This window comes from Tasmannia lanceolata, unplaced genomic scaffold (assembly GCF_043159265.1).
Source record: "Tasmannia lanceolata isolate RefF3 unplaced genomic scaffold, GAP_Taslan_0.1 ptg000008l, whole genome shotgun sequence".
Lineage (NCBI taxonomy): Eukaryota > Viridiplantae > Streptophyta > Magnoliopsida > Canellales > Winteraceae > Tasmannia > Tasmannia lanceolata.
In genome coordinates this window covers 27921879-27949422 of record NW_027518685.1, presented here as the reverse complement: position 1 = coordinate 27949422, position 27544 = coordinate 27921879, and the positions used below count along the sequence as shown (strand labels likewise).

The window sequence follows — 27544 nt, the reverse complement described above, 5'->3', positions numbered from 1 at the left end:
ATCAAGAATCCTACACTTTCATAACCTATTAACCTTGAGTCCCGTCCCTTTTCAACGCCCTTTTCACATGCCTTTTCAAAATTTCCACAAACTTTCGTCGATAACGTAGCCTCCGCTATCCAACCCTGCTTCAGGAACCCAACCTAATCATGCCCTATTTGCACCCCTACTATCAATGACCCAATCCATTCATCCATTGGACCACAGTATATGGTTCTGCCAATGACCTAATAATCCTACAAAATTATGTTAAACCTGTAATTTCTTCCATTTAAATCGACAAAAGAGAAATTAAAAGACAAATATTGCCCATTCATTAGAAGAAAAAAATATAGAAATCATACTGTTAGATATTTTAACGACAGAGATTGTTGAAACATAGGCCCATCCAGTGGGTTTTATTATCAAATAGACTTTGGCCATTGAAATACAGTATGCCCAGTTAAAAATTACAATATAACAGCCCTTACTTGAATCTCTGTCTTTAAAGATTGCATACAAAGGCCACTTAAATACATGTCATAAGCTCTTAAGCCATGATAATAGGTAAAGAAGAACAGATCTATGACTATAGAAACAAGAGATCTGCTACTGCATGTAGAGCTGCGGGTTGGATAATCTTGGCATCGGGACTGCCACGAGCGGTGTTGCCTTCTTTAATACAATCCCAAACTTCTCCGAGAGGTCAAGCTTCGCCCCTTGTGGCAAACTCCAATTAAACGAGTGCAACAGCGAAGCCAGAGAGTACTTCACCATCCTCTCTGCCATGGGAGTCCCTGCACATATCCTCCTTCCTGACCCAAACGGAAAATAATTGAAATCATTACCACTATAATCCCATTTGCTTGCCGCACCTAAGAACCTCTCTGGATCGAATTCTGATGGGTTTTCCCAAATGGATGGGTCCCTGTGTATAGCCCATACATTTATGAAGACCCTGGCGCCCTCTGGGATGGTGTAGCCGCCCACTGTGCAGGAGAGACTCGGGCAGTGGGGAACCAAGAGTGGGAGAGCTGGGTGCAAACGGAGGATTTCTTTCACCACTGCGTCTAGATAATGCAATCCTGGGATATGGGTCTCTTCAACTATGTTATCCTTCCCCACCACTGCTTCTAATTCCTCTTGTGCTTTCCTCATTGTCTCCGGCTTTTGCATCATCTCAGCTATCGCGTATTCTACTGTGTTTGACGTCGTATCAGTACCACCCACAACCATATCCTGGTAACAAAGTTCACTTCATCACATTATAATACTCTAAGAGGAAATTAATTATTAGTTTAGAATGCTTTTAAGCTTTCCTTTCATCTAGATTCTTGAGATGATTTTTGAATATCGCATTGTTTCATGCCCTAAAATTGGGCTAATTAACTTGTGCAATCTAGCTAACATCACGGGAGTGGACAACCCAAGTATGCAAGCAAATTGCTCTGATACCAAATAATGTGCATGTAAGTGTAGCGGAAGTGACCTATGGATGATTATTCAATTATCACCAATTCTATATTCAAAAACAAGACTTTCAATGGGGTTGAGAATTAATTTTAATCCATGGAAGTAAAATTCTTGCATGATACAAGAAGAAATAAACAAATCCAAATTGTTTTACTAGAAAGCCAATTCAAAAGACAAACTTACTATTTTTTAGTAAGCACAAACTTACTATTTTAGTAAATAATGTATTGCTATTTTTAGTAACTACAAACTTACTGTTTTTCAGTAAATATGAATTTCGGTAAAAGAAATGAGAACACAAGCTCCCAAAATTTTTTCAACCTCAAACCCCATTTCTAAATTTTCATCTCATTCAAAAGGTAGTCAAAAGGTACACCTTCTAGGGTGGTTAGAAGCATATGTAGAAATTATATATATTCCTAATCCTAAACAAACTATAAGTCCAAATCTTAAATAAATTAGAATTCTTAATCTTGATCAAACTATAATTCCTAACTAAATTACGAATCATAAACAAACTAGGATTTCTAGTTGTTGTAGAATATCCAACCAAACAACTTGCATGCCCATATCATTATTACATCATGCTGATATCATTGCTCCATGACATATTGCATCGGTCTCCCTTTCTTAAAAAGAACTCAACCTCGAATTTAGATTTTATAAGCATTCTCGTTCGACACCTCAAGGATCTTGCAAGGACCATCATATTCTCCAGCTTGAAAAGATTCGACTTTGTCAAATATAATTATTGGTATAATGGACAGGAGTTTTTCAGCTTTGATCCTCACACAATATGCAAACAGCTAGCACTTCCTACGGACTGCGTATTTTAAATGCACAAGAAGCTTTGAGCAATTGTGTTGTCGGTTTGAAATGATGTGACCACAAGGCCCGCCTTCCATGTTATCCTTGTAACATGTCAGCTTAGGCGAAAAGAAACTTGCGTAGTTTGCTTCCTTAGGTCCGTAAACTTCTGCTCGCATATCCTTGAGTAAGTAGTAAAAAGTCGATAGATGCCTAAATGTTCTGATTTGTGACTTTGTTGTCGTAGCAGGGGTCTAAACACTACGATTGGTGAATTTGTTGTCGTCATCTAAAGTTTGACTATGTAGAACCATTCACCTCTTCCAGACATGTCGAACCATTCACCTTTGTTGTCGAGGGGATCTCACCACTCAGTTGTCTCTTCTTCTCTCAGCTGAAGAAGATCCGGTTGTATGGGAGGAGCAATCGGATTCATAATCAGTTGAGGCTGAGTATGCATCCTCGTTGTCTGCTGATGAGCTCATTAATCTGCTCTTACTGTCGGACCTGGGCAACTATCTGATATAGCTATAATTTCATGAGGACAGCAATCGTGAGCTCTTGGGCAAAAGAGTTTTCAACATCTTCTCATCCATTTGCACTCTAATTCTACTTAGGGGCCATTATCATGTCAAAACAAAAACCATTCATGTTGTGATCGGTTGCCAAAATTAGGAGTTGATAATCCAAGGTCTGAACCTTGTCTCCAATGCCAAATAATGTGAGACGAATCACTTTGATACCAAATAATGCACGTCCAAGTGTTGCAGAAGTGAACTTGGATGATTTTTTATTATCACCAATTCCAAAATTCAAAATCAAGAGACTCTCAAGGGGTTGATAGTCAATTTTAATCTATAAGAATAAAATTCTTTCATACCATTAAAAAAACAATAAAATTCTTTCATGAAACAAAAAAGAATATAAAGAAAATCTAAATTGCTTTACTAGAAAGTCAATAAAAAATTCGAACTTACTATGTTGAGTTAGCATGAACTTACTACTTTTAGTAAATATGGACTTACAATTTTAGTAAGTACTACACGGACTAAATATTTTTAGTAAATACAAACCTTAGTAAAAAGAAATGAGAAGACTCGTCCAAGTTCAACCTCTATTTACAAATTTTCATCTCATTCAAAAGGTAGTCAAAAAGTACAAGTATATATTAAAAAAATAATCTCCTGTTCCTCAACCAAGAGGCCAGGGGTTCGATCCCATCTTACCTATCCAAAAAAATACTCTCCTAATCCTAACCAAACTAAAAGCCCTAATCTTAAGCAAACTTAAATTTCTAATATTAATTAAACTAGAATTCCTAATCTTAATAAACTAGAATTTCTAAATCTTAAAGAAACTAGAATTCGTGGTTTTTGTAGAATATCTAACCTATGTCATCATTACATCATGTTGAGTCATCATCACCATGATATACTGCATCCCCAGGGACGTTGTCCAACTTGGCATCTTGGTTGAACTCTTCATTAAGATATAGATGCATATATAATACATGAGGAATGCTTAGTATGGCATGATCCAATAATAGTACACTGAGTCGCCCACATTACGGCTTAGTAGCTCCCATCTAAACCATCCATTTGGTAGGCCTTCATTAATTTTGGATATCTTATGGTTCAAAAACCACACCAATATCCTAATCCTTACATCAATAAGATAATTTTTTTTGTTGAACAGGACGGTCAACAAAAAATGTTTGATTAATTAGCTTGATTTTCTTGCTATTAGAAATCCAAAGATGGGCTATGAAATGGATGTTAGAACCGGTCAAACGTGGACTCACTATGCTGTAGTGGGGATGCCACCGAGGTCTAACCCTAATTATACTATTGGAAAAGTACCATCTTGCTAACTAAATTTGGCAAAACTACCTAGCTGCTAAGATTTTAAAGGGACTCCCAACACCCCATGTTTTGAGGGTAAGAAGATTGAAATATTCTTTCGTCTTCGTCTAGCCCGATTTTTTAGATTTTTTCAGTAAAGAACAAGAAGGAAAGAAGACGAAGAAGAAGAAAAAACTATGAAGACTAAAAAAGGGCGCTAAAATTCAAGCGAGACGAAGAAAGAGATGGAGACAAAAGAACCATAAAATATCAGGAAAGAAGTAGAAGGAGAAGATGATGATGATGATGATGTCGAAGATAAAGTGTTGGACTCAAAATTTTATAAAAAATAGGATAATACTAAAATCTCTTCCTAAAATAAGAAGAGAGAAAAAAGGGGGGTGGTTACGCTACGCATCACATTATTCCCTAGAGTAAAAAAAAGGATAAATATGAAGTTAAAGTGCTTCAATAAAATGGAAACAAAAAAAAGGAGCCTACGACTAAGGGAAGAGAAAATCCCTAAATTTTAAGGAATAAAGTAACCCTCGCAAAGGAAGAAGCAAGTCACCCACGTTTCAAAAAGAGATGTTATGTAACTCCCCACGAAAGGGGAAGTTGTGATCGTGGAATGCCGTGTAAGGGATGAGGTGGCACCCATAATGGCTTCAAAGTGGAGATCGTGAAATTAAAGATAAGGGGTGAGGTCGCAGTTGCCAAACACTCCAAGGAACCTCTATAAATAACAGGAAAAATCCTTTGGAAAGGGATCTGGATCCGATCGCATCTTTTAGAGGAAAGAAGTTACGCAAAGGAAGAGCAAAAAGAATGAAGCATAGAAAGAAAGGAAAGGTAAAGAATTCCCAAAAACTAAAAGTTCTCTTTCCATTTCAGTTCTTTTTCCATTTCTTTGCAGACTACTTGTAAAAAAGGAGAGAACTCCTTTTGAGTCTCTTCCAAGAGACTCAAAAGATGCCAGAAGATCTCTCTCTACCGGTTTACGGGAGAAAGATGAAAAGATAGAAGACCTTTCTCTACCGGTGTACGGGAGAAAGATGAAAAGAAGACATCTCTCTACCGATTTACGGGAGAAAGATGAAAAGCTAGAAGACCTTTCTCTATCGGTGTACGGGAGAAAGATGCCAGAAGACCTTTCTCTACCGGTTTATGAAAGAAAGATGAAAAGATAGAAGACCTTTCTCTATCGGTGTACAGGAGAAAGATGAAAAGAAGACCTTTCTCTACCGGTGTACGGGAGAAAAATGCCAGAAGACATTTCTCTTCCGGTGTATGGGAGAAAGATGAAAAGATAGAAGACCTTTCTCAACCGGTGTATGAGAGAAAGATAAAAAGATAGAAGACCTTACTCTACCGGTGTACGGGAGAAAGATGAAAAGATAGAAGACCCTTCTCTACCGGTGAACGGGAAAAAAGATGAAAAGAAGACATTTTCTCTTCCGGTGTACGAGAGAAAGATGCCAGAAGACCTTTCTCTTCCGGGATCCGGGAGAAAGATGAAAAGACTTTTTTCTCTGCCGGGATCCAGGAGAAAGATGAAATGACTCGAAGAACTCTCTTACAAAAAGAGTCTAAATAAAATCATACTCAAAGGTTTCTCTCTTCCGGGAGAAACTTTTACAAAAGAGTCTAAAACCAAAAATCATCAGAGAGTCAAATTCTCTCTCTAGAACCTTCTTTTTGGGATGATAATCAAAAGTTGTATTTAGATAGGGGACCTCTTGATAGATAATCAGAGGTGTTTTCTTATTCAAGAAATGTAATTAACGGCCAATAGAGCCGGAAGTGTACGATCCCTACCAATATTAATAAAACATCTTCCCACAAGAGGGAAATTTGATCCCAATTTATTTTATGTGTGTGATTCTCTTTTTCATGCATGTGAAATTTGTTGCGAACATAAAGAAGAAAGAAAATTGAAACAAAAAAATAACTCCCTAAATCAGGGAAAAGGAAGCGCAACAAAAAATAAAGAAAATTAAATCTTAAAAAATGAGAATAATCATGCATTTGCTTGAGAATAAATATGCATTGCCCTAAGAGTGAACATTCCGTATTTTGAGAGTATACATGCAATATCCTATCATACACCACTTGCTCCCACGGTACCGCATGTTTACTCTTACAATACTGTGTATTTATACTTAGTGTAGTGCATGTTTACACTAAATGCAGAGCATGTTCAATCTCGTTTTTTAAGGTTTATTTTTTATTTTTTCTTATTCTTCTAACTTAATTTTTAGGGTTTTTTGTCATTTCTTTTTCTTCTCCTTCTTTCTCGATTTTTAGGTTTTTTCCTTTGAGAAAGGAGAAGAAAATAATATTAAAAAAATACATAAAAGACTGTAAAATTGGGAAAGAAGGTGGAGAAGGGAAAATAAAAATAAATAAAAAGATTGGATTAAGAAGAAGGAGAAGAAATTCCTTCTTCTTCAAAGCTTAGTGTGTTAGAAAAAATAATACTTAGTGTGTTAGAATTTCTTCGAAAGCTTGGCAACTAGGTAGTTTTGTCAAACCGTCTTCACAAGTTTGGTACTTTATCTATATTATACAAGGATTTCCACACACTTGTTTCAATGAAAGCACTTCGCCATTGAGTTCCTTATTTTATTTTATTTTATTTTTATAGGTACGTTGGGGTTAGGCAGGACCCCTACAAGTGTATTAATATAAAAAAAAAAGATATTACAATCAACAGCACAAAGCACTACGCCTAACCCTTGAGACCAAATTTAAAAGAAAGGGGGGAAAGAAAGGATCTCAGGCGATCCAAACCTTCGAACTAACCCTAGAGACAATAACAAGGGTAAAGGGGGGAAAACAATGGATTCCCAATGATCCAATATATGTTGGGGATGTAGCTCAACACTCAATGGATGAGTGTTGAGTTACATAATGGGCTAGGTGGATGGTTGCATATTGGGGTATTTGGGAGCATCTTCGGTAGGGAATACGGGTATATTTCCTCTTTGGAACATCCTGTCATGGCTCCCCTTCGGAGCTGTTGTGGTCCACCAAAATTCGCCAGCTGAATCTTTCCTTCCATCAGTTTCTTCTAAGACCATTTCCAAATCTTGATAGAATTCTTCTAAGACCATTGGGTTACCGATGCAGGTGAAGCGGCGTAGAGTGAGCTCTAATACCACGTGATGCAATACAAGTCAGTACAAGGTGAACTTTGATACCACGTGATATAGTTAGCCCTAGCGGAAGCAAAGTAAAACCTCTTCTAAATTAAACCATTGGTGCAATGACTGATGGTTCTAGTGAACTGAATTGCATAGCCTTAGGGATTCTTTAAAAGAAAGAACTCAAATAGTGTAGCATGGATTGGATTATGTATAAATGCTGAGAGTTGTAAATCAAAGAGAACAACAACAAATCTACTTTGTTTCCTTTCACAATTAGTCCAGTAGGCTGCAATATCCAGACACAAGGACCTCAAAGTTGATCTAATAGCGACTAATGTTCAGTCTAGAAAACAACACCAATGAGTTCACTTAAGTGACTAAATTCCAGCATCAAATGAAAACAGGATCTAGATTTTATGTGCTCTATGATAATACAAATTAAGAATTCACAAACAGAGGGTTTGTCATCATAGAAACCAACAGGTGCCTTGTATGCATAGCATGTCAGTCAATAACGGTTAATTGCAACTCTGGAAACCTGTGAATATGTGGAATCAGGTCCTGAGGATACAATTCATTCAGATCAGATCCTACTTCAACAAGGGATGCTCAGAGAGATCAATTGATTCATGTGATAGAACTATCTGTCAACAACGGATGAAGTATGGTAGAATATGGGTTGATAGTATTCAGATATGGGTTAAAGCATCAAGTTCAGATCTAAACCTGTCGCAGATCTAAAGCTATTCAGATATGATGAAAAACTTCCAGATCTAGTTTGTTATACTTAGCGGATTGAATTGACCATACCGAGAACAACATGTTCAGATCTATGCACAAGTGTAACTGATAATCTCTGAAAACACACACGCAATTCTATAGAAATTTTCTCCTTTAGTTAACTCATTTAGTATAATAGTATAAAGTTCAGAACGTACCAGTCTTCAAGACTGAAAACAATTGGAAAAATGAAAGTGGCTGTAAGTAGAGGTAAACACATTAGAAGTGTAGCAGAATTCTGGTACTAAATGTGCTCAGATCACAGTTTTTTTTAATCTTAACATCAAGTCCATCAAAGATTACTCTCATATCTGAATTTTCATCTTGCATATAGTTCAGATTCAAAAACGATATGCATCCATTTCCAAGATATTCGACAGTCAATAAAAGTTAACACCTCATGACAGAATTCTGGCAATTTCAGTCATTAGTCCATAGCTACAGCAGCATATTCACTTCCATTTTGAAATCAACACACAAAGCTTTGAATCTAGACCCACAACAAGAAACTTAGAAGAAGAAATCTTCAGATCTTTGTTCAAAACTTTCTGAGAGTAAAAAATAAGTTCTGGATTTCTTGAACCAGAACATGAGATTTAACGGACTTTAGATGCCAAATTTCAAGCAGAACTCAACTATTTCTTGTTGGATCTAGCAGCTCTCTAACTAAGTAATATCCATAAGGGAATTTGAAAAGAAATTAAGATGCACAGTGAGCTCGAACAGAGAGAAAAGACAACAATTGAATGTGTGTGGCAACAGGTGACAGTCAATGAACTGCTGCTTCCAATGCATTCAAATCTTGCAAATTTCAAACCAGATCTGATTTTTGAACTCAAATCTAAAGGAGGGGGGTTAACCCGAGGTGAAAGCACTTACAAATCTGACAAAATTGAGTGGAAACTTCACCAAAAATCGTGGAGTATTCACTGATTGCAGCATAAAAACATTCAGCGACAGATCTTTCATTTTCCTTGATCTTACATGCATTTTTGGGGATTTTTTGCGAGTAGACGAAAAATGATCAAATCTTAGATACAATCTTGCATTATAATAAGGATAAGTAACTGAATGGTAGAGAACGGTATATTAATCTACTCCAACTCTCCTCTTCAAAAGTTTGTTAAAGAAGAATTTTTTGCACAAGGAAGAAATTTCCACCTACAAGAAAGGGCTCTCAGGCCTCCTATCCAAATTCAAAATCTAAAAAAAAAGGATAACCCATTATATGGTAAAATGACTACTAATGCAGCTAGAATCTGGCCGGGTGATCGAACGGTCCTGATTGCACTGGGAGTCTGGGACCCACCTTTCGCCTGGTTCTAACGGGGCGAGAGAGAGATAGAGCCTCAACCTAGAACGTGCGCTCACATAAATAAGGATAAGGACCACCCGGAGTTGGAACTCCAGGGGAACCCTTCAACACTCAAGTCAAAGGAGGGCACCAGAATGAGAGCTGAACACCAATGAGAGAGAGAGAGAGAGAGGGCCACGGCTGCTAAGAGGGGCGGGTGAATACGCGCGCACCTGGGGGGTGGTGTTTTGTGTGTGTTATGCTCTTATCATAATGGAATTGAGGGAGTAGGCCGCCAAGAGCCTTAGAGCCCAAAAGGCCCGGACGTGGAGTGGAGGGTTCAATTTTATAGGCGGAGTTATGTATTCCTGGGCGCAATATGACAGTGATGTGACGTTGTGATAATTGCTGGAATGGCCATCCAGGTTTTGCGAAGTACGGCGGATTAATGATTGCACGTCGGTGACGTAGCGAGATATGGGACATGTACTGCCTTTGATGGAGATAATCCTGGAGTTGGTAAGTGATAGGACTTTGTACTGTTCTGGAATGGGGCAGGAGAGGACAGTTCGTGAGCACGTGGCATCGTACAGCTATGAGGTGATTGGGTTCAGCCGAGGGCCACAAAAGTTTTGGCCGGGGCCGGCCTTTGACTTGTCGAGTAGGGGCAGAGAGAGCCCCTCGACCTACGACCTACGCTCACATAAAAAAGGATAAGGACCACTCGGAGTTGGAACTCCAGGGGAACCCTTCGACAAAAGTCAGAAGAGGGCACCAGAATGAGAGTTGAACACCACTGAGAGAGAGAGAGAGAGAGAGAGAGAGAGACACGGCCGCTAAGAGGGCCGGGTGGATACGCGAACCTGGGGGGTGGTGTTTTGTGTGTGTTATGCTCGTATCACAATGGTATTGAGGGAGTAGGCCGCCAAGAGCCTTAAAGGCCAAATGCCCCGAACGTGGAGTGGAGGGTTCAATTTTATAGGCAGAGTTACGTGTTCCTGGGCGCAATACAACAGTGATGTGACGTGATAATTGCTGGAATGGCCATCCAGGTTTGGTAGAGTACTGCGGATTAATGACGGCACGTCGGTGACGTAGTGAGATATGGGACATGTACTGTCATTTATGGTGATAATCCTAGAGTTGGTAAGTGATAAGACTTTGTACTGTTCTGGAATGGGGTAGGGGAGGACGGTTAGTGAGCACGTGGCATCGTACGGCTATAAGGTGATTGGGTTCAGACGAGGGCCAAAGAAGGTTTGGCTGTAGCCGGCCTTTGACTTGTCGAGTAGGGGCAGTCGGCCGCAGGCAAAGTTTTAAATTTCGGTTTCGGAATGCATTTCATTCCTCACCGAAACCGAAATTTTGGATGAAATCTAACGAAATCAAATAAAAAAATATTTTATCTCGTACAAAATTTCGAACGAGATTTCAGTCAAAATTTCAGTTGAAATTTCGGGAAAATATTAAATAAATAATAATATCAAGATTTTTTTTGAGATTCTCCTTAAATTTCGGACCAAAATTTCAGGGAAAACGAAATTTCGACCGAAATTTCAGTCAAAATTTTGTAACGTTTTGAGTTTACCCAATTTCGGTTTCAGGGTTGACTGAAACCCGAAATTTCATTTCAAAATTCAGATTTCGATCGAAATTTAAAACCTTGGCCGCAGGTAGGGATGTCAATGGATCCAGACAGTCAGGTCGACTATTTGAATCCGAAGTTATATGGACAGGACCTACACACACCACTAGGATCCTTCGGGTTCCGATCAGATCCAGACAACTAATAAAAACCCGCAGCCGGGACAGTCCTAAATCTGATATTATTATATTCTTTTACGAAAAAACCCTTCAATTTTTATAACATAAAATTATTATTTTAAGGGTATTTTAGAAAATATAAGCCATATCTATTTTTCGAGCGATTTCTATTTTCAGTGTTTTGCCATTCATCTGTCTCTAGTTTTGAGTCAGCCTTCGCTAATCTGATGAGTCATCGTCGCTGCTGCAACTTGCCCTCGCCCTCTTTTGAGAATTTTAACTGTGTACAACATAAGTAGGACCTACTAGTGCACTCCAATGGATGGTCCGATTTAAAATGGATTGTGACCGAGACATGGGAAGTAGGACCTTGAAGAACACTCCGATCCGACTGATAAGGGATTTGAATGGATCGTGACTCAGACATTGGTGCATCCGAACCGAAATGGATCCGATCAGACTGAAATTTTTATCATAATTTTTTTAATTAAACTTTTAATTTTAATTTTTTTTCCATTCCCAACCAGAAAATCAGATTAAAAACCAGAATAGGATGCCGATTCCGATTCCGATTCCTGATTCCAACAATCCAAATGTTGGCTATGCAGCCTGTTGTATATGTAAAATAAAAGAAAAGGACTATTACCATTAGCAAGGCCTTGAGGTGGGTCATGGTGAAAGGCATTTTGGAGTCTCCCTCTTCCTTGAGCTTCAACAAAATCTGCAAAAAATCCGTCCCCTCACTTTCCCCCTCTCCTTCCTCTCTATCCAATCTCACCCGTTGATCCACAATCGAATCAAAAATCCGATCAAACCTTAAAAACAACCCATCCATCTGCCTTTTCACCCCTTGTAAATCAAACCTTGCCAACCCCGGAAAAAAATCAGAAACATTAGGCTTCCCTAAAAGCTCCGTAATCTCCCCCACAACTTGCCTAAATTCAGCCCCAATACTACTCCTTCCCTCCCCTCTCAAACTCCCACCCCACAACATACTCGTTATCACATTCAAAACCGTCAAAAACATCTCCTCACCTACATTAACCGGTTTCCCGGTATTCCCATACAGCCGGCTCACCGTCCGGCGAATCTCCCGCCGGCGGAGTCCGTACACCGCGTTCAAACTCGTATTACTTAACATCTCCCGCACGCACACTCGCCGGAGCATGCGCCACTCCGGCCCGTGCGGGGTCCACACGATGTCTGACCCTCCGTACGCTATCACACGTGCGGCTACCGGCACGTCCCGGTTGGCGAAGATCGTGTCGTGGTCTTTGAGTACCTCTTTTGCCATAGATGGAGAGCTCACCACGATGCCGAGTTTGTTGCCGAGTTTTAGTTTGAGAATCGGGCCGTAGGTCCGAGTTAACTCGGAGAAGTACACGTGGAGGTCTGGATCGAGAGAGAGGAGGTTTCCGACTACTGGCAAGCCACGTGGTCCCGGCGGTAGCCGGAAATTTGAATTTGCTGCGTATTTTTTCAATTTCTTGATTAATAATGCGGACAAGACTGTTATGAGAACGGTAACGGTGACCGTGAGAATTGGCCTGCCCTCGCAGCACCATGACCATAGCTCGGAAATTGTGGATTTAATTACCATCTTGCCACTGGGCCTTGATAATGAGAATTGAGAAGAGTTGGCGAGCCACTCAGGGGTTTATGGTTGCCTTGAGAAAGTGCTGCGTTATTTATTAATCGGATTGTGTGTTGGACTTTTTCGATGTTGCCAGAATCGTTTTTCAATTGGGAATGTGATTATTTTACTTTTGGAAGCGATTAGGAATGTATCGCATAAACTTCTGATTATAGTAATTCGATTTGTGGCTTTTTTGTAAAAGACCACCTCAGGTTTGAGATATTTACCCCATATTTTTCTTGAGACAACCCTACTTATAAGCTGGACTGGGCTGTCCCAAGTAAAAAAGTTTGGTTAAAAGATCTAACGTGTTCTTTTGCACAAATCCTAATTATATTTAATTTGAAAATCATGTGCACCTAATAGTATATACAAATTACTAGTGGGACCATCCGTGCGATGCACGGGGTGCTGCACACGACGCCTCCATTTTATTAAGTAAAAAAATCCATTTTGTTCTCCACTGATCTGCTAACTACGATATGGGTTTTTTGTTATATTGAATTTAGAATAAATAAACCCTCTTAAATTAACATAAGAGATTCTAGAAAAAGAATTAATTAAAATGATCTAGAATGCCCGGGTAGTTAAAAAATGTCTAAAAATCAATATAAAAGTGGCTATAAAGAACTAAAAACCAATATATATATATATATATATATATATATATATATATATATATATGAGGAAATTTTTACTAGTCGGCCGACAAGAGAATCTTCTCTAGTCCGCCGACTAAAAAACACAGTGTGCCCACATTATTTGGATAATCCAAAACATTCATTTGATAGGTCCTGGCATAAATAGGGTGTGCCCAAAAAATCAGCTGCATAGGATCATCCTGACCCTTTGATTTGTGGAGGTTAAAAATGGACAGATTTGTGGAGTTTATACGCGTCCATTTTAACCGTCATAAATCGAAGGGTTTGATGATCCTATGGAGATGATTTGTTAGGCACATCCTATCTATGTCAGGGCCCATCAAATGAATGCTTTGGATCATCAAAATAACGTGGGCTCACTGTGTTTTTAACCTCCACTGTCCATTTTTAACCTCCACGAATCAAAGGGCTAGAATGATCCTATAAAGCAGATTTTTTGTGCACACCCTACCTATGCCAGGGCCCATCAAATGAATGATTTGGATCATCCAAACAACATGGGCCCACTGTGTTTTTGGTCGGCGGACTAGAGAAGATTCTCTAGTTGGCCGACTAGAAAAACTTTCTTTTTTATATATAGCGCGATGATAAATTCACACTCTCTGTAGGATAATTCACTCCCCTTTAAAAGCAAGGTATGTGGCATTTTTTAACCTTTTTTAATGTTAATTCACATTAGAGGGGTGTGAATTATCCTTCAGGAGGGTGCGAATTTATCAATTACCTATATATAAAAGAGGCTTTAAAGATTATTACATCCATGCTAGCGGAATTGGATCAATTGATTTGATGTGCCCCCCACTCTGCGAGCAAACAAAATAAACAAAAAGATTAAAAACCCAACACAATCGTTAGCAAAATGAGAGGAAGTGGAAGAATAGATCTTCGATGAGAGGAAGTGGAAGAATAGATTATTAGATGGGGGGACAGCCCACGTGTGTGTGAAAAGTGAAACCCCCATCCAGCAATATTATAATAGATTATTAGATGTATCCAAAGAAACTTTTAGGAAGAGATAGAAAACGAGATGCTTCCAGCTTCCGTGTCGTTTGATTAATTTTATATTGGAAGACACTTTCAAAATTGAATTCCATTCTGAAAATAAAGACAGAAGTGAAAATGACCCACGATTCGGTCATTTTCACAATGTTTTTGGCGTTCGGTGGGCGATTGATTTCCATCCTGATATCACTCCTCTTTTATGTAGATTCCAAGGCCGGCCATAGCAACGGAAAACGCTCCAGATTAGGTACCACTTGAGGCTTATATTCAATGATATGGATTCACGTGGGACTCACCTGGAAGGTCGTGGTGCAATAAATATGGGTATGAAAGCCGGCGGGGTATTGAAATCTCAACTGAAAATGGGGATATAGAAAGCCAAGGGTTGAGCTGAGATTTATAAGAAAAAAAACTTCAAACTCTTTTGAAGTAAGGACCTGTTTGGATTAAGTAAAAAATTATTTTTTCTTGGGAAAATTTTTCTTTCCATGATTTTGAGGAAAATGATATGATTATAGTTAATTTAAAGGGATGCTAACATGAAGCGAAGGTTCCTCTAAGTAAAAATTGAATGAGGTTAGCTCTGGTCATCTTTGTCATGTGTAAAAAAAAAAAAGATCTTTTAGAAATATTTTTCATTTCCAATCTTTTCCAGAAAATTCCTGAAATCCAAAGTGAATCCTTTTTCCTCATTTAAGAATCTCCCTACGCTACGTCAGCTACAATAAGATTAGGCGGGCCGGGATATAAAGATGAAATCCCACGTTGTGACACATGGGCAAAAGACATGGAAGTGAGATAGTATCCCCATCAGAATGCAGAAAAAGCTGTGGCATTCACCAAATGGTCTGTCCGTTCCATTTTGTTCTTTATTTTCCAAACGAAATCCCCTTTTGGAAGTGTTTTCCTAAGATTATTGTATATGAATGGACCATTTGTCGAACTAAACAAGGGAGTAAGACTTATTTCCCTGTTACCTAAGGGCTATTACATAAGGGCGTTTGCTTTTGGGATTGGAACTGCTATTTCAGCCTACTCAAGAAAAAAAAAAAAAAAAAACCATTGATTGCCCGTACATATAGGACATGTGATAAACTCACCACTTCCCAAACAATATTAGTATCTTCCTAAAGTTCAAAAATATAAGAAAAATGTTCGATCAACAAAATTAACCCACGACAAACAATTAAGTTTTACCTATTTGTGTTATTTTACTCGGGCAATGCCGAATTTAGGGGTAGGATTGAAAATATGTGGGTTGAATGCTTTTTAACAAAAGCAACCATTCAACCCACATAGTTAATTTAAAGAGATGCTAACATGAAGCGAAGGTTCCTCTAAGTAAAAATTGAATGAGGTTAGCTCTGGTCATCTTTGTCATGTGTTTAAAAAAAAAAAAAAGATCTTGTATAAATATTTTTCATTTCCAATCTTTTCCAGAAAATTCCTGAAATCCAAAGTGAATCCTTTTTCCTCATTTAAGAATCTCCTTACGCTACGTCAGCTACAATAAGATTAGGCGGGCTGCTAGCAAAACGGGATATAAAGATGAAATCCCACGTTGTGACACATGGGCAAAAGACATGGGAGTGAGATAGTATCCCCATCAGAATGCAGAAAAAGCTGTGACATTCACCAAATGGTCTGTCCGTTCCATTTTGTTCTTTATTTTCCAAACGAAATCCCCTTTTGGAAGTGTTTTCCTAAGATTATTGTATATGAATGGACCATTTGTCGAACTAAACAAGGGAGTAAGACTTATTTCCCTGTTACCTAAGGGCTATTACATAAGGGCGTTTGCTTTTGGGATTGGAACTGCTATTTCAGCCTACTCAAGAAAAAAAAAGCATTGATTGCCCATACATATAGGACATGTGATAAAGTCACCACTTCCCGAACAATATTAGTATCTTCCTAAAGTTCAAAAATATTAGAAAAATGTTCGATCAACAAAATTAACCCACGACAAACAATTAAGTTTTACCTATTTGTGTTATTTTACTCGGGCAATGCCAAATTTAAGGGTGCCAACTCCATACCCATAGCTAAAAGATGTGTGGTTGGTTGCACAAAAGCCAGGATGGCTTAGGGGTTTTGCTTAGCATTTGGGTGCCACATCAACAAAATCCCTTGTTTGGTTGCCAATATAGCATTGACATCCAATGAGAATCTTAGGGATGTCGCATGGCTAATAATTGTATGTCTGGTGATGTGTCACGCTTGCCCGTAACCTAAGATATCCAAGCCAAAATCCATAAAAAGGTAGAATTTTGCTTGATTCTCTCTCTCTCTAAATTGGTAATGATATCTCTACCACTACACGAAGTCGACAACCAAACACTACTTAGTCTCGTTTGGTTTCTTGTAATCCTTTTTCTTAAGACCATGTGAGTAGCCTTTTTCTCTCTATAGAGACTTGTATTTTGAATAATATGTAATTGATATTTGACTTCGTGAAACATTTCGTTCGTAAATAAAGGAGTAATTAAATGACAGCACTCCTCCATTTCTTTGAAGAATTAGTAAGTAAATAGTCCCATGCTTCTCGTGACAAAGCATTCCACACCAAATAACGAAACCGGAAACTAATGTGGATGTTTGCTTGTTTGGCATGGGGATAGATTTTAGGCGTAGCTATTCCAAAACCGCTGGCATTTGGATATATATATATATATATATATATATATATATATATATATATATATATATATATATATATATATATATATATATGAGGAAACTGTTGGTGAGCTTAAGCTCACCAAACTTATGGTGAGCTTAAGCTCACCAAACTTATGGTGAGCTAGCTTGCCCAATCACATGGGTCCCACATTTTGGGGAGTGATCCAAACCATTCATTTGCAAGGCCTTATCATAGATAGGGTGTGTACCAAAAATCAGCTCCATAAGATCATCCTAACCCCTCCATTTGTGGAGGACAAAAATGGACAGACTCGTGTCTGTCCATTTTTGTCCTCCACAAATGGAGGGGTTAGGATGATCCTATGGAGCTGATTTTTGGTACACCCCCCATCTATGTAAGGGACTTTCAAATGAATGGTTTGGATCATCCTAACAAAGTGGGCCCCCATGTGATTGGGCAAGCTAGCTCACCATAAGTTTGGTGAGCTTAAGCTCACCAACAGTTTCCTCTATATATATATATATATATATATATATATATATATATATATATATATATATATATGAGAAAAGTGTTGGCGCACCATTTTTTTGGTGCACTTAAGTTGTTATAACGCCTCCCATTGGTGCGCTTGAGCGAGACCCAAACATTTAAACGAATGGGAGGCGTTATAACAACTTAAGCGCACCAAAAAAATGGTGCGCCCAACAGTTCTCTCTCTCTATCTTTCTCTCTCTCTCTCTCTCTCTCTATATATATATATATATATATATATATATATATGAGGAAAAGGATTGTGAGCTTGAGCGTTGGATCCTTATGGTGCACTTGAGCTCTCAAACTAATGAGGCCCACATTGTTAGGATGATCCAAAGCATTCACTAGAAAGGGCCTTACATAGATAGGGTGTGTACAAAAAATCAGCTCCATAGGATCATCCTAACCCATCCATTTGTGGAGGTCAAAATGGACAGACCACAAATCTGCCCATTTTTGCCCTCCACTTTTGGAGGGGTTAGGATGATTCAATGGAGCTGATTTTTAGTACACACCCTATCTATGATAGGGCCTTGCAAATGAATGGTTTGGATCCTCACAGAAATTGTGGGACCCATGTGATTGGTGCACTCAAGCGCACCATTTGATGTTAGAGCTCAAGCGCACTAACATATTCCTCATATATATATATAATGGTGTTTGGTACATGTTGGGGAGTTAAATGGAACTTCAATGCAATATTGGCAACCAAACAAGGAATCAAATCAACATTCACAAACATTTGAATTTCCAACGAATGCACAAGCACAACCAAACATAAGTTTTTATGGAATGGGCCCACCACAACTGGCCAAACCCACGCATTAGGGTGGGGCACATATGCATAGCATATTAATTAGCATGCATAAATAAAAATAGAAACGGAAACACACTTTCCCAAAGCAGAGCATTCCTTTTTTGTTCTTCTTCAGCACCCACCGCGTCGAATCCTCAAAGACTGGAAGGAGGAAGCAAAACATTCCCTGAAGCTTTATTTTTTCTTCAGCAGCGTCTCAGCCAGGTAATCTTCTTGCTTTCCTAGCAATCAATTTCTAAAATATCTATGTTTTTTTTAATGTATTTTCTCGCTTTTTATTTCCTGTAATCAAAACCCCCTTTGTTTGATTTTGTATCTTCTCTCTTTGCCGCTTTTCTTCCATAAAAAGCAAGATCCTTTCCAAGGATTTGTTACCTGAAAAAACCCTCTTCTTCTTTTACATGGGTTACCTGAAAACCCAACAATATACAAACAATCAAAAATGTTTCTTGAAGTGAGAAAAGGAATACTGATTCTATAAAACTAAATTAGATTTCTTCAAGAAATGAATTTTTGAATATAAAACAGAGCAATTAGATTTCTAAAAGCATTCTCTGTATATATGTAAGTTGAATTGATGTATTCCTTCTTGAACATTTAAATTTTTGCTTTTTGTTGTGAAAGTTAATTGGTTGATTTGCTTTCAGAATCCTAGTTTGATGCACCCTTGTATCAATCATCAGTGTTGTGGTGATTCTTCCATATAATTACTGTTTCTGTTGGGTTTTGTAAAATAATTTGTCTTCCTTTTTTTGCTCTATCTTTAAATTTAATGTTCTTATTCTGATTTGGGGAATTTTAGTCAATTTGACAGGTTTTCTCTGCGCTTCTCGAGATTCTTGGTAAGTGAGATTGGAAAAAGATTTTATTGTGCCGTTGTCTATTTGTTATGCTTTGAATCTTTGTTTTCTTTTTTTTTGTGCTTATTCTCCTCTGTTTAATGAGAATTTAATGGCTATAAAGATAGTACGAAGAGATTTTGGCTATGATTTGTGGACATGGACACAAGTGTTGCGTGCCGACACGGATACGGAGTGTCGGACATGGTAAACCCCCAAAATTTAAAAACGGGGACGGCTAAAACATGAAGTATATATAATCATGACTTGTGGGCATGGATTCGTGTGTCGAGTTTCGACACGGATACGATCATACGAGGTGTCCGACATGACAACCCATAAAAATCTAAAAATAGGGTGACACACCCATACTCGTACATAGGGCGGCCCAGTGCATGAGGCTCCCACCATTGCAGGGTCTGGGGAGGGCTAGATGTACCCATACACGTACATACCTATAATTATTGACTACTATCATAATTTGTAACAATATAAATACATTTTATTGATTACTATCATAATTTACAACAATATAAATATGACATTCACTTAACAAGCAACTAAATCTTAGAATTAATCAACTATAATCTAAAACAAACATGACATAATTGAATAACCATGCATTCATCAATTCAATCTAGTTCCATTCAGAATTCAATATGCAGCGAGAAAGTTTGTTAATGCATTTGTTAATTACTAAGTTATTTATGAGTTTGTACTTTGTAAGTCTCTAAACTAGTTAGTGGGCCTGGTTGAAAGTTTTCTCTCTTGTATTCCTCTATTAAAAGTGCACCAAACATATGTAATGGGAGTTTTGTTGAAGAAGAAAAGTTTTTCTAATATTTTGGCAAGAATTCTACTTCTTGTTCTTCCTCCACAACCCTAAGGATTGCGTTCGTCGATCCAAACGGTATCAAAGTGGTATCAGAGCATCTAGATGTAACCTTGCGACAAATTTTTAGAATTCGTAACAGAGAATGAGAGATAGGGAAGGAGTGATAGGGCCAAGAAGAAGGAAAGGAGGAGGAGAAGAGAAAGAGAAGAAAAATGAAAGTACTTGAACAGTACCAGTGAGAGGTGGAGGAGGAGAGCATGATCTGAACACCACAGATCCAGCCGCCATCTCTCAGATCAGAGCACCCGTCCTTGTTACTCCGGCCACCACCTCTCAGATCCAAGCACCGCAAGCACCACCTCCCAAATCCGGCCATCTCCACCTCCGCTTCACCTCCGTCATCTTCACCATCTGCAGCACAACCCACCTCCATCATCTCCATCCGAGCACCACAACCACCACTATTCTCCTCCCAAATCCTTTCATCACCATCTCTGCAATTCGAAGGAACCAGAAACTTTCTCTTGGACCCTTACTCTCACTCTGTGTCTGCAATTTGAAGAAAGGGGAAGAGCTCGAGCCGTCACATTCCTCGACTTCTCTCTGTTCGAAAGCCAGAAAGAGGATGAGAGAGTTCGGCCAAAGGAATCTCTCTCTATCACTCACGGATTTATGAAGGGATCAGTGACCTCGAATTGGAGGAGCTCTCTGCTCTTTTGTGGGCTGCAGAAAAGTAGAAATGAGATCTCACTCTTCCTTTCTAATTTCAGAATAAGAATAAAAAGAAAGAAGGACTTGATCTCTCTAACCTCTACTCCTACAGGATTTTCGCCCTAGTCATTAACTTTTCAGGGAGGCAATCAGAGAGAATGAGAGATCGTCGTGGAGAATCAAAGGGCGGCTATCCTCGCCTTTTTCACGGAGGCAATCAGGGTGTTTCCCGTGAGAAAAGTTGGAGTCAGGTGAAGAACAAGCGTGATCGAAGAATCGAAAGAGCTTTGGAAAGAAGATCTGCTGGAGGTTTGAGCGATTGGAGATAGGGGTGGACATGGTTCGGTTCGGTTCGGTTTTGGGCTAAACCCAGAACCGAACCATATATAATCGGTTCCCTGAAATTGGAACCAGAACCGAACCATATATGTATGGAACCGAACCGAACCATATATGTATGGAACCGAACCGAACCAGAACCATATATAATCGGTTCGGTTCGGTTCGGTTCTGGGTTTACCCAACCTTCACCAATGGCCCTGTAACCCCTGTTTAGTGTTTAGTAGATGTCCATTCTGCTAAACATTTACATGTGTCATGCGACAAGGCGCAAACCATAGTAACAGTAATAGTAGTGGGCTAGTAACAGCCTGGGTGATATTTATTGTTTTTGGTCGTCATTTTACATTTGATTAAGGCATGAAAAAGCAGAAAATGAACGGTTTGGATATTCCTATGAAGTGGGCCGTACATTACTTTTTTGAAAATACTAGATTTTAGGGCCACACCCCACAGTCCCACACCCTATAAAATCTCGTGGAAATGATATTTCCATCCCCTGCATGAATTAAAACTTATAAGGGGGTGAATTAAAATGGGCGTGGGGTGATTTTATCAAATGAGGAGGTATGGAACTTAAGGACTTAAGGTGAGGGTCGGTTCTCGGTTCCGGAATCCCAAACCCAGAACCGAACCGAATTTGCACCGGTTCCCGGATTTCGGAACCGGAACCGAACCATATAGAAATGGAACCGAACCGAACCGAACCATATGTGCCGGTTCGGTTCGGTTCCTCGGTTCGAACCGGAACCATGTCCACCTATGATTGGAGATGTATTAAATGTAAATACAGGAACTTCCAATGAAGGGTTGTTTGCGGGTATTGCGAGAAGGTTTGGTCGGGATTAGATTTCAACTTTCCAAGGTATGTTCAAATGACTCTTTCGACTGGTGATGAAACGAATATAGAGGACGGGGTTGCCGTAACAGAGTCATCGGCTAGGTTGGATGTTTCAAAACACATATCAACTGGAACATCCATGGTCTCCACGGATTTACACTCCCCAGATGTACACTTCCCGAGAATTTCCTGAGGCAAATATTTATGACTGGCCGGTAGGTCTGTTGATCAATTAATTCGCCTTTGCTCTCTGATGTGATCCTGCCACTCTAGGTTTGGACAACTCTCTCATCTCTTTGTAGGTTTATTATGTCACTTCTAATTGTTTTCTATGGCAATGATCTTTGATAAATTATACCTTCTGGGAGAGAATAGATATTAAGATCTGGCAAGGTTGGATGGTCCAAGATAGTCATCTAGTGGGGTTTCTGAAATTGCTAAAGTTTGTTTGTCTTTCAAGGATGCTGGTTACTGTTATGCCTGATATTACTGTCTCTCCTCTTTTTCTTGAGTGTAAAGGTCTCAGGTTGAAACTGGCCTTTGGTAAACTGACAATAGAGAAGCAAAAGTGGATGGTGTGGTTCGATTAAATCAGACTCATCTAGATAATAGATAACTAGATGACAGGTTCCTTTTGACTACCATTACTCTAGCCATCATGGTGGTCCAGTTGTCTAAAATGGAATCTCTGGAAATGTTCAGTGAATGTACATGAATTGATCGCAGGCTGATCAACAGGGAGGCTGAAATTCTATTGGATTTAGGCCTCCTATTTATGTGTCCTTTATATAGGGCTTGTGGTGCAAGCTCAGGGGTTCACGTATAGTCTCCATGGTCTCCACGGATGGGTTCGCAGATGGTCTTCAAAGCGGTAGTGATCAGCAATAAGGCGTGTCCAGAGAGATAAATATGATGTCACTATGGATACTTGCAACCCGAGCAACAAGATAATCCAAAAGAGATGTGAATCTGCAGCGAAGTGGTGGAATTGGAGAGAAGATCTGCAAAGTACTATACCGGGGAGCAAGATACGCAGCACGGGCAGTAAGAAATCAAGAAAAGCCAAGGAAAAAAGATAGGAGGGAACTGTTTAGGATGAACAGCCCCTAAAACAGTTTTCAAGGAAAAAGAAAAGATAGCAAAAGGGAGTAGGACAGTGGAGAGAATTGGAGCAAAAACAGGTAGGAGTTAAAGGAAAGAGGAAAATAGGAGCTGCGGCAATAGTCGGGCCTTCTAATACTGCCAAGGAACTGGTTTTATGGGAAAAACATGAAGATTGGGATGGAAAAGAAAGGAGGGGGAGAAAGAAGAATGAAGCAAGAAAGGAAGAGGAGAAGAAAGTAAAGGGAGGAAAAGAAGCGAAGGAGAGAAAAAAAGGAATAGGAGATGAGGACGAGAGAAAGAAGGGGAACAAAGTGAAAGAGAGGAGATAGGGAAGAGAGGATGGGAGGAAGAAAACCCTAGGGTTTTCCTTTCACCTTGAGACTAGGGAGAATTCTCCCTCTTGCGCCAAACATCAATGTGTGGAGGGGGGTCTCGTCCAATGTTAGGGTTTCTCTCTCCCCGTTGTGCCTCTTATATAAGAGGTTTAAGTGATGCATTATGGGCCCTCTCTAAGCCAATGGGATATGACCTCACTTAATAACAAAAGGAAAACTACGAACTCGGGAGCAATAGGGTCCAACTATTGGATGCAACTTCTGAGTTGGTGTGTGAGGTGATGTGGGCCGTAGATGATGTGGACAACCCCACATCTAGGCTCTAAAATAGCAACATAATAAAATAGAATAGAAAGTCTTAGATACAAAAATAGAAACTTAATAAATAGAAAGGCTCTAAAATGACAGATAATCAAGGCCGGATCACATCAGCTTGCCTGGTTTTAAGACGAGCTGATTGCAGACACAACTAGATGGCAATATTAAGAGGGCTACTGATGTCGAAACTACCATGTTTTGATAATTGCACTACTCAAAGGATATTATTACAGTTCCCAAAAAGCTCTCAAAAGTCTAAAAAGACAAGCTGAGTTTTTTGAATTATTCATCCATGGTAGTGCCAATATCAATAGCCTTATAAGAGATATTATAATCTAGATGGCTCTTTATTTCCACGACCTGTCTAAATTCATGTACTATGAGCCAATTTGGTCCATAACCTGAACCAATTCACTTGGTGGAAATAGAACTATACTTGTCTTAAGAATCGTTTCTCGGTAGAAATTTTACAACCATTTTCTACGTGGATATTGGCAAGGATAAGCTACACAATATTCTTATTTATTTATTTAGATTAACAATCATCATGAGAGATTTTGCTGACAAGGTAGCCAAAGAATAGGAGACTAACTTGTGCTTTATTTGACTGAATTGGTGAAAGAGCTGCTGATTGGTTTTGAACTCTTTCTCTAATATAATTTTGATTCCAATATTTTCCTGAATGTTTATCATTTTTATTTTTTATTTTTTATTTTTATTTTTGAATGATATGTTTATCAATTTTATTATGTTTGCCTTATTACTATGTTCAGGACTCAGGAGTTTCACTTATTCAGTAACTTACCTATAAGACTCATTACATTTCTGGAGGATTAATGGATCTGGAGACAGAGAATCGCATTGCTGCGATACTGATGCAAGAGGCAACCAAAATGCGGCTACAAGCTGAAAAAGAAGGTGTTCATGTTTACCTTCAGCAGCCCAAAGTTAGAGGTCGCCCAAACTCGCGTTTCCTTACCGCAACTGTTCTTGGGGTGCAACAAGGTTAGTGTTATCATTATCCTTAACTTTTTCTTTCTTTCCCTGAATAGCAGAATATAATATTGGTTCTGATAATATGTACAGAAATACAGATACCCGATGGACCCAACAAGCTGATCAGGCCAACAAAACACAATAGACATGAGACAACTAGATGAATATTTACCAAAAACCAGAAAAACATAGGATTATATTCTCTTTTTTTCCCCTTCTAGTCACCTTGGTTTCTGCTTGGTTGATGTTGTAACATAAGTTCTTTTCAGCAAATCGAGCTGTAGAAGTTAATGAAATGTGGCGAGTTCGGAAGAAAGAGCTTGAGCTAGACGACAGGTTGATGGGTAGGTCAAGAGATAAGAGCCACAGGCACCATGGTAACGCCTCAGAAAGTAGTCCAAGGGGTGAGGAAGCTTCCAAAGATGCTGCTGGTTCATGCACATCAAGCAAGCGTGGAAATGAAGACTACTTCTCTGGTGAGGTTGGTGGTTTGAGGGATGACGAGGTCGAAGAATTTCTGCACTCGAGGTAATAAATGAGTGTCTTAGTGGCAGTGTTTGTGCATGACTGGATTTTCTCTTTCGGAAGTGCTTGAGCTAAAAAGAAAGTTGTACTTATTGCAGGGTAAAGAGAGGTAGAGGTGCCATAGGCTCAAGGATGGACGAGCCGGGCCCTTATCTTCTCCCTCCTTCGTTGTCAGATTCCAAGGGAAAGTTCTTAGTGAATTCTGATATGAGGGTGGTGGAAGAATGGGAACAGCATGTTATTGGGCCAGAAAAGGCTTCTTTCCTGAAATCTCATCAACCCGCAGAAGAAAGTATGCTTGCTCATGATAGGAACAAGGTCAAGAAAGTTGACGCAGAGAAATCAAAGAAGCATCATTCAAAGGATGGTCATAGATCAAAGGTGGACGAGTCTCGGGAGAAGAAAAAGAGAGAGAAGAAATCTAAGCATCGCCATAGCCGATGATAGTTATCCTCTGAATGTTCATTGGGAGCAGGATATAATCATTCAAATCAAGTCTCCAAATTTAGAATAACTTCATTTGTTCTGAATTGGAACAACTACAAACTGTGCCTTGATGACTTCTTTGAACTTCAAAGGTTGAAGAGTGAACCCATGTGCGAGTCAGCAGACTGGGTTAACCGGGTTTGCACAGAACCATCGAGCCTTGGGGGGGCTTTGGGGCTTTCGTTAACTTGTTTCTAGCTGGTTTTGCACTGTACTAATTGTGTAATCTGGTTTCTTAGTGAATTGCCTGGTACTTTTTTTTTTTCTGGGTATTTTGCCTGGTTCTTGATAAAATGAAAGGAGAAAGTATCACTAATGATTTTTAGCCTTTTACCTTAGTTTAATCAGAATCTTAAGTTAAAGAGGGAACTGTCAATATCAATAGAAAGGCATGCGGATGTCCTCGGACTTATTCAAATCGTAGAGATAAGGGAAACACAAATTCAAAAGTTAGATACAAGAGAAAAAGAGTTGTATTGCAAATCCCTCTCCATTTTTTGTAGCTTCTGTTAACCCGTTACCTGTTAACAATCATTTCAACGAATTTGCTGGAAGAAAAATTACCAGTTGCATTTACATATTTACAATCATTTCAACAAGTTTTTATATGGTGTGAGCCTTCATAGTTTAGCATTTTTCAAGAAGTACTGTACTGCCCATGCCATTGGATAATCCAAACCGTCCATTTGATGGGCCACAACATAAGTAGGTTGTGTCCCAAAACTCATTTTCATAATATGATCCCAACCCTCCGATCTATAGAGGCCTCCATAATATGCGGTTCCTCAGTAGATCAGAGGGCTAGGATCATATTATGGAAATGATTTTTTGGGCACAACCTACTTACGCTGTGGCCCACAAAATGGACGGTTTAGATCATCCTATGGTGTGGGCTGTACAGTATTTTTTTAAAATACTGAATTATATGGGCTTACACCGTACAAAAACTAGTAGACATACATAGAATCTTAGGACACATCAATGGACAGTCCGATTCAAAATGAATCATGACTTTTGACAGTGAAAGGAGTCAGCCAGGTCCTCGTCCAAATAGGGCCAGATGATAATGCAAGCACAATTTCCCCCAAATGATTTTTAACAACTCATTCAACTCCATAAGGCCCTTTTGTATTGCAAGGAAAACATATATTAAAGGTCATAAATTAAAGTTTATGATATGATTAGAGTTAAATTAGAGGGATATGGCCATATATTAAAGATCCCTACACCCTATAAATAAAAATTGAATAGGGTTGGTTCAAGTTATCCTTTTTCATACATAAAAGTAGTAAAATTTAGAAATATTTTTCCTTTCCAAACTTTTCCAGAAAATTCCTTCTAAAGTACATTAATCAAAAGAGAATTCAACCATCTGTAAGCAATAAACTCAAAATGCAGCCTCAGAGGGAAGATAAGAGAAAGACCCACAATTCAGATTCCAGAAAGTTATCTCTGATATTGCTGCATTTTCAATTTCAACTTCTTCATTATGATCAAACACAGTTTTAACCCGGAATTTATCTAGGGACCCAGGCGGGCGCAAATTTTAAATTGTTGATCAAACACAGTTCTATGTTCTCATGCTACCTTCAAATCTGCCACCAGCATGAGTTAAACAGTAGCTCATAGTGTAATATATTTAGGGAATTGATATCAGCACAACCATGTTTTAATAATTGCACAAACTCAGCTTGTCTTTTCTTTTTTAATTGGCTTGTGAGAGCTTTATGGGAACTGCAATAACCTTTGGCAGCTCTTTAAGTAATAAAAGACAAGGGTTAGTGCACATATCAACTCCAATGACATCTCTAAATTTGAGAAACTACACCA

At 38.9% G+C, this 27544-nt stretch overlaps 2 protein-coding genes across 5 annotated transcripts; one reads left to right on the top strand and one right to left on the bottom strand.

The window, feature by feature from the left end:
• Nucleotides 1–368: 368 nt before the first annotated feature.
• On the bottom strand, nt 369–12767 carry LOC143885046 (flavonoid 3'-monooxygenase CYP75B137-like). Its single transcript, XM_077389004.1, has 2 exons — nt 11734–12767; nt 369–1218 (listed from the first exon to the last, which is right to left on the bottom strand). The coding sequence occupies exons 1-2, from the start codon at nt 12685–12687 to the stop codon at nt 589–591; spliced, it is 1584 nt and encodes a 527-aa protein (XP_077245119.1). The 5' UTR covers nt 12688–12767; the 3' UTR covers nt 369–588.
• A 5673-nt stretch (nt 12768–18440) lies between these two features.
• Nucleotides 18441–26042, top strand: LOC143885045 (uncharacterized). Of its 4 annotated transcripts, none has more exons than XM_077389000.1 (6): nt 18441–18589; nt 19200–19227; nt 24481–24712; nt 24973–25231; nt 25327–25545; nt 25768–26042. In XM_077389000.1, the coding sequence occupies exons 3-6, from the start codon at nt 24544–24546 to the stop codon at nt 25910–25912; spliced, it is 792 nt and encodes a 263-aa protein (XP_077245115.1). In that variant the 5' UTR covers nt 18441–18589; nt 19200–19227; nt 24481–24543; the 3' UTR covers nt 25913–26042. The 4 variants fall into 4 exon arrangements, with proteins under 4 accessions (XP_077245115.1, XP_077245117.1, XP_077245118.1 ...); XM_077389001.1 differs by having other exon boundaries at nt 18453–18589; nt 19188–19227; XM_077389002.1 differs by lacking the exon at nt 19200–19227.
• Nucleotides 26043–27544: the final 1502 nt, after the last annotated feature.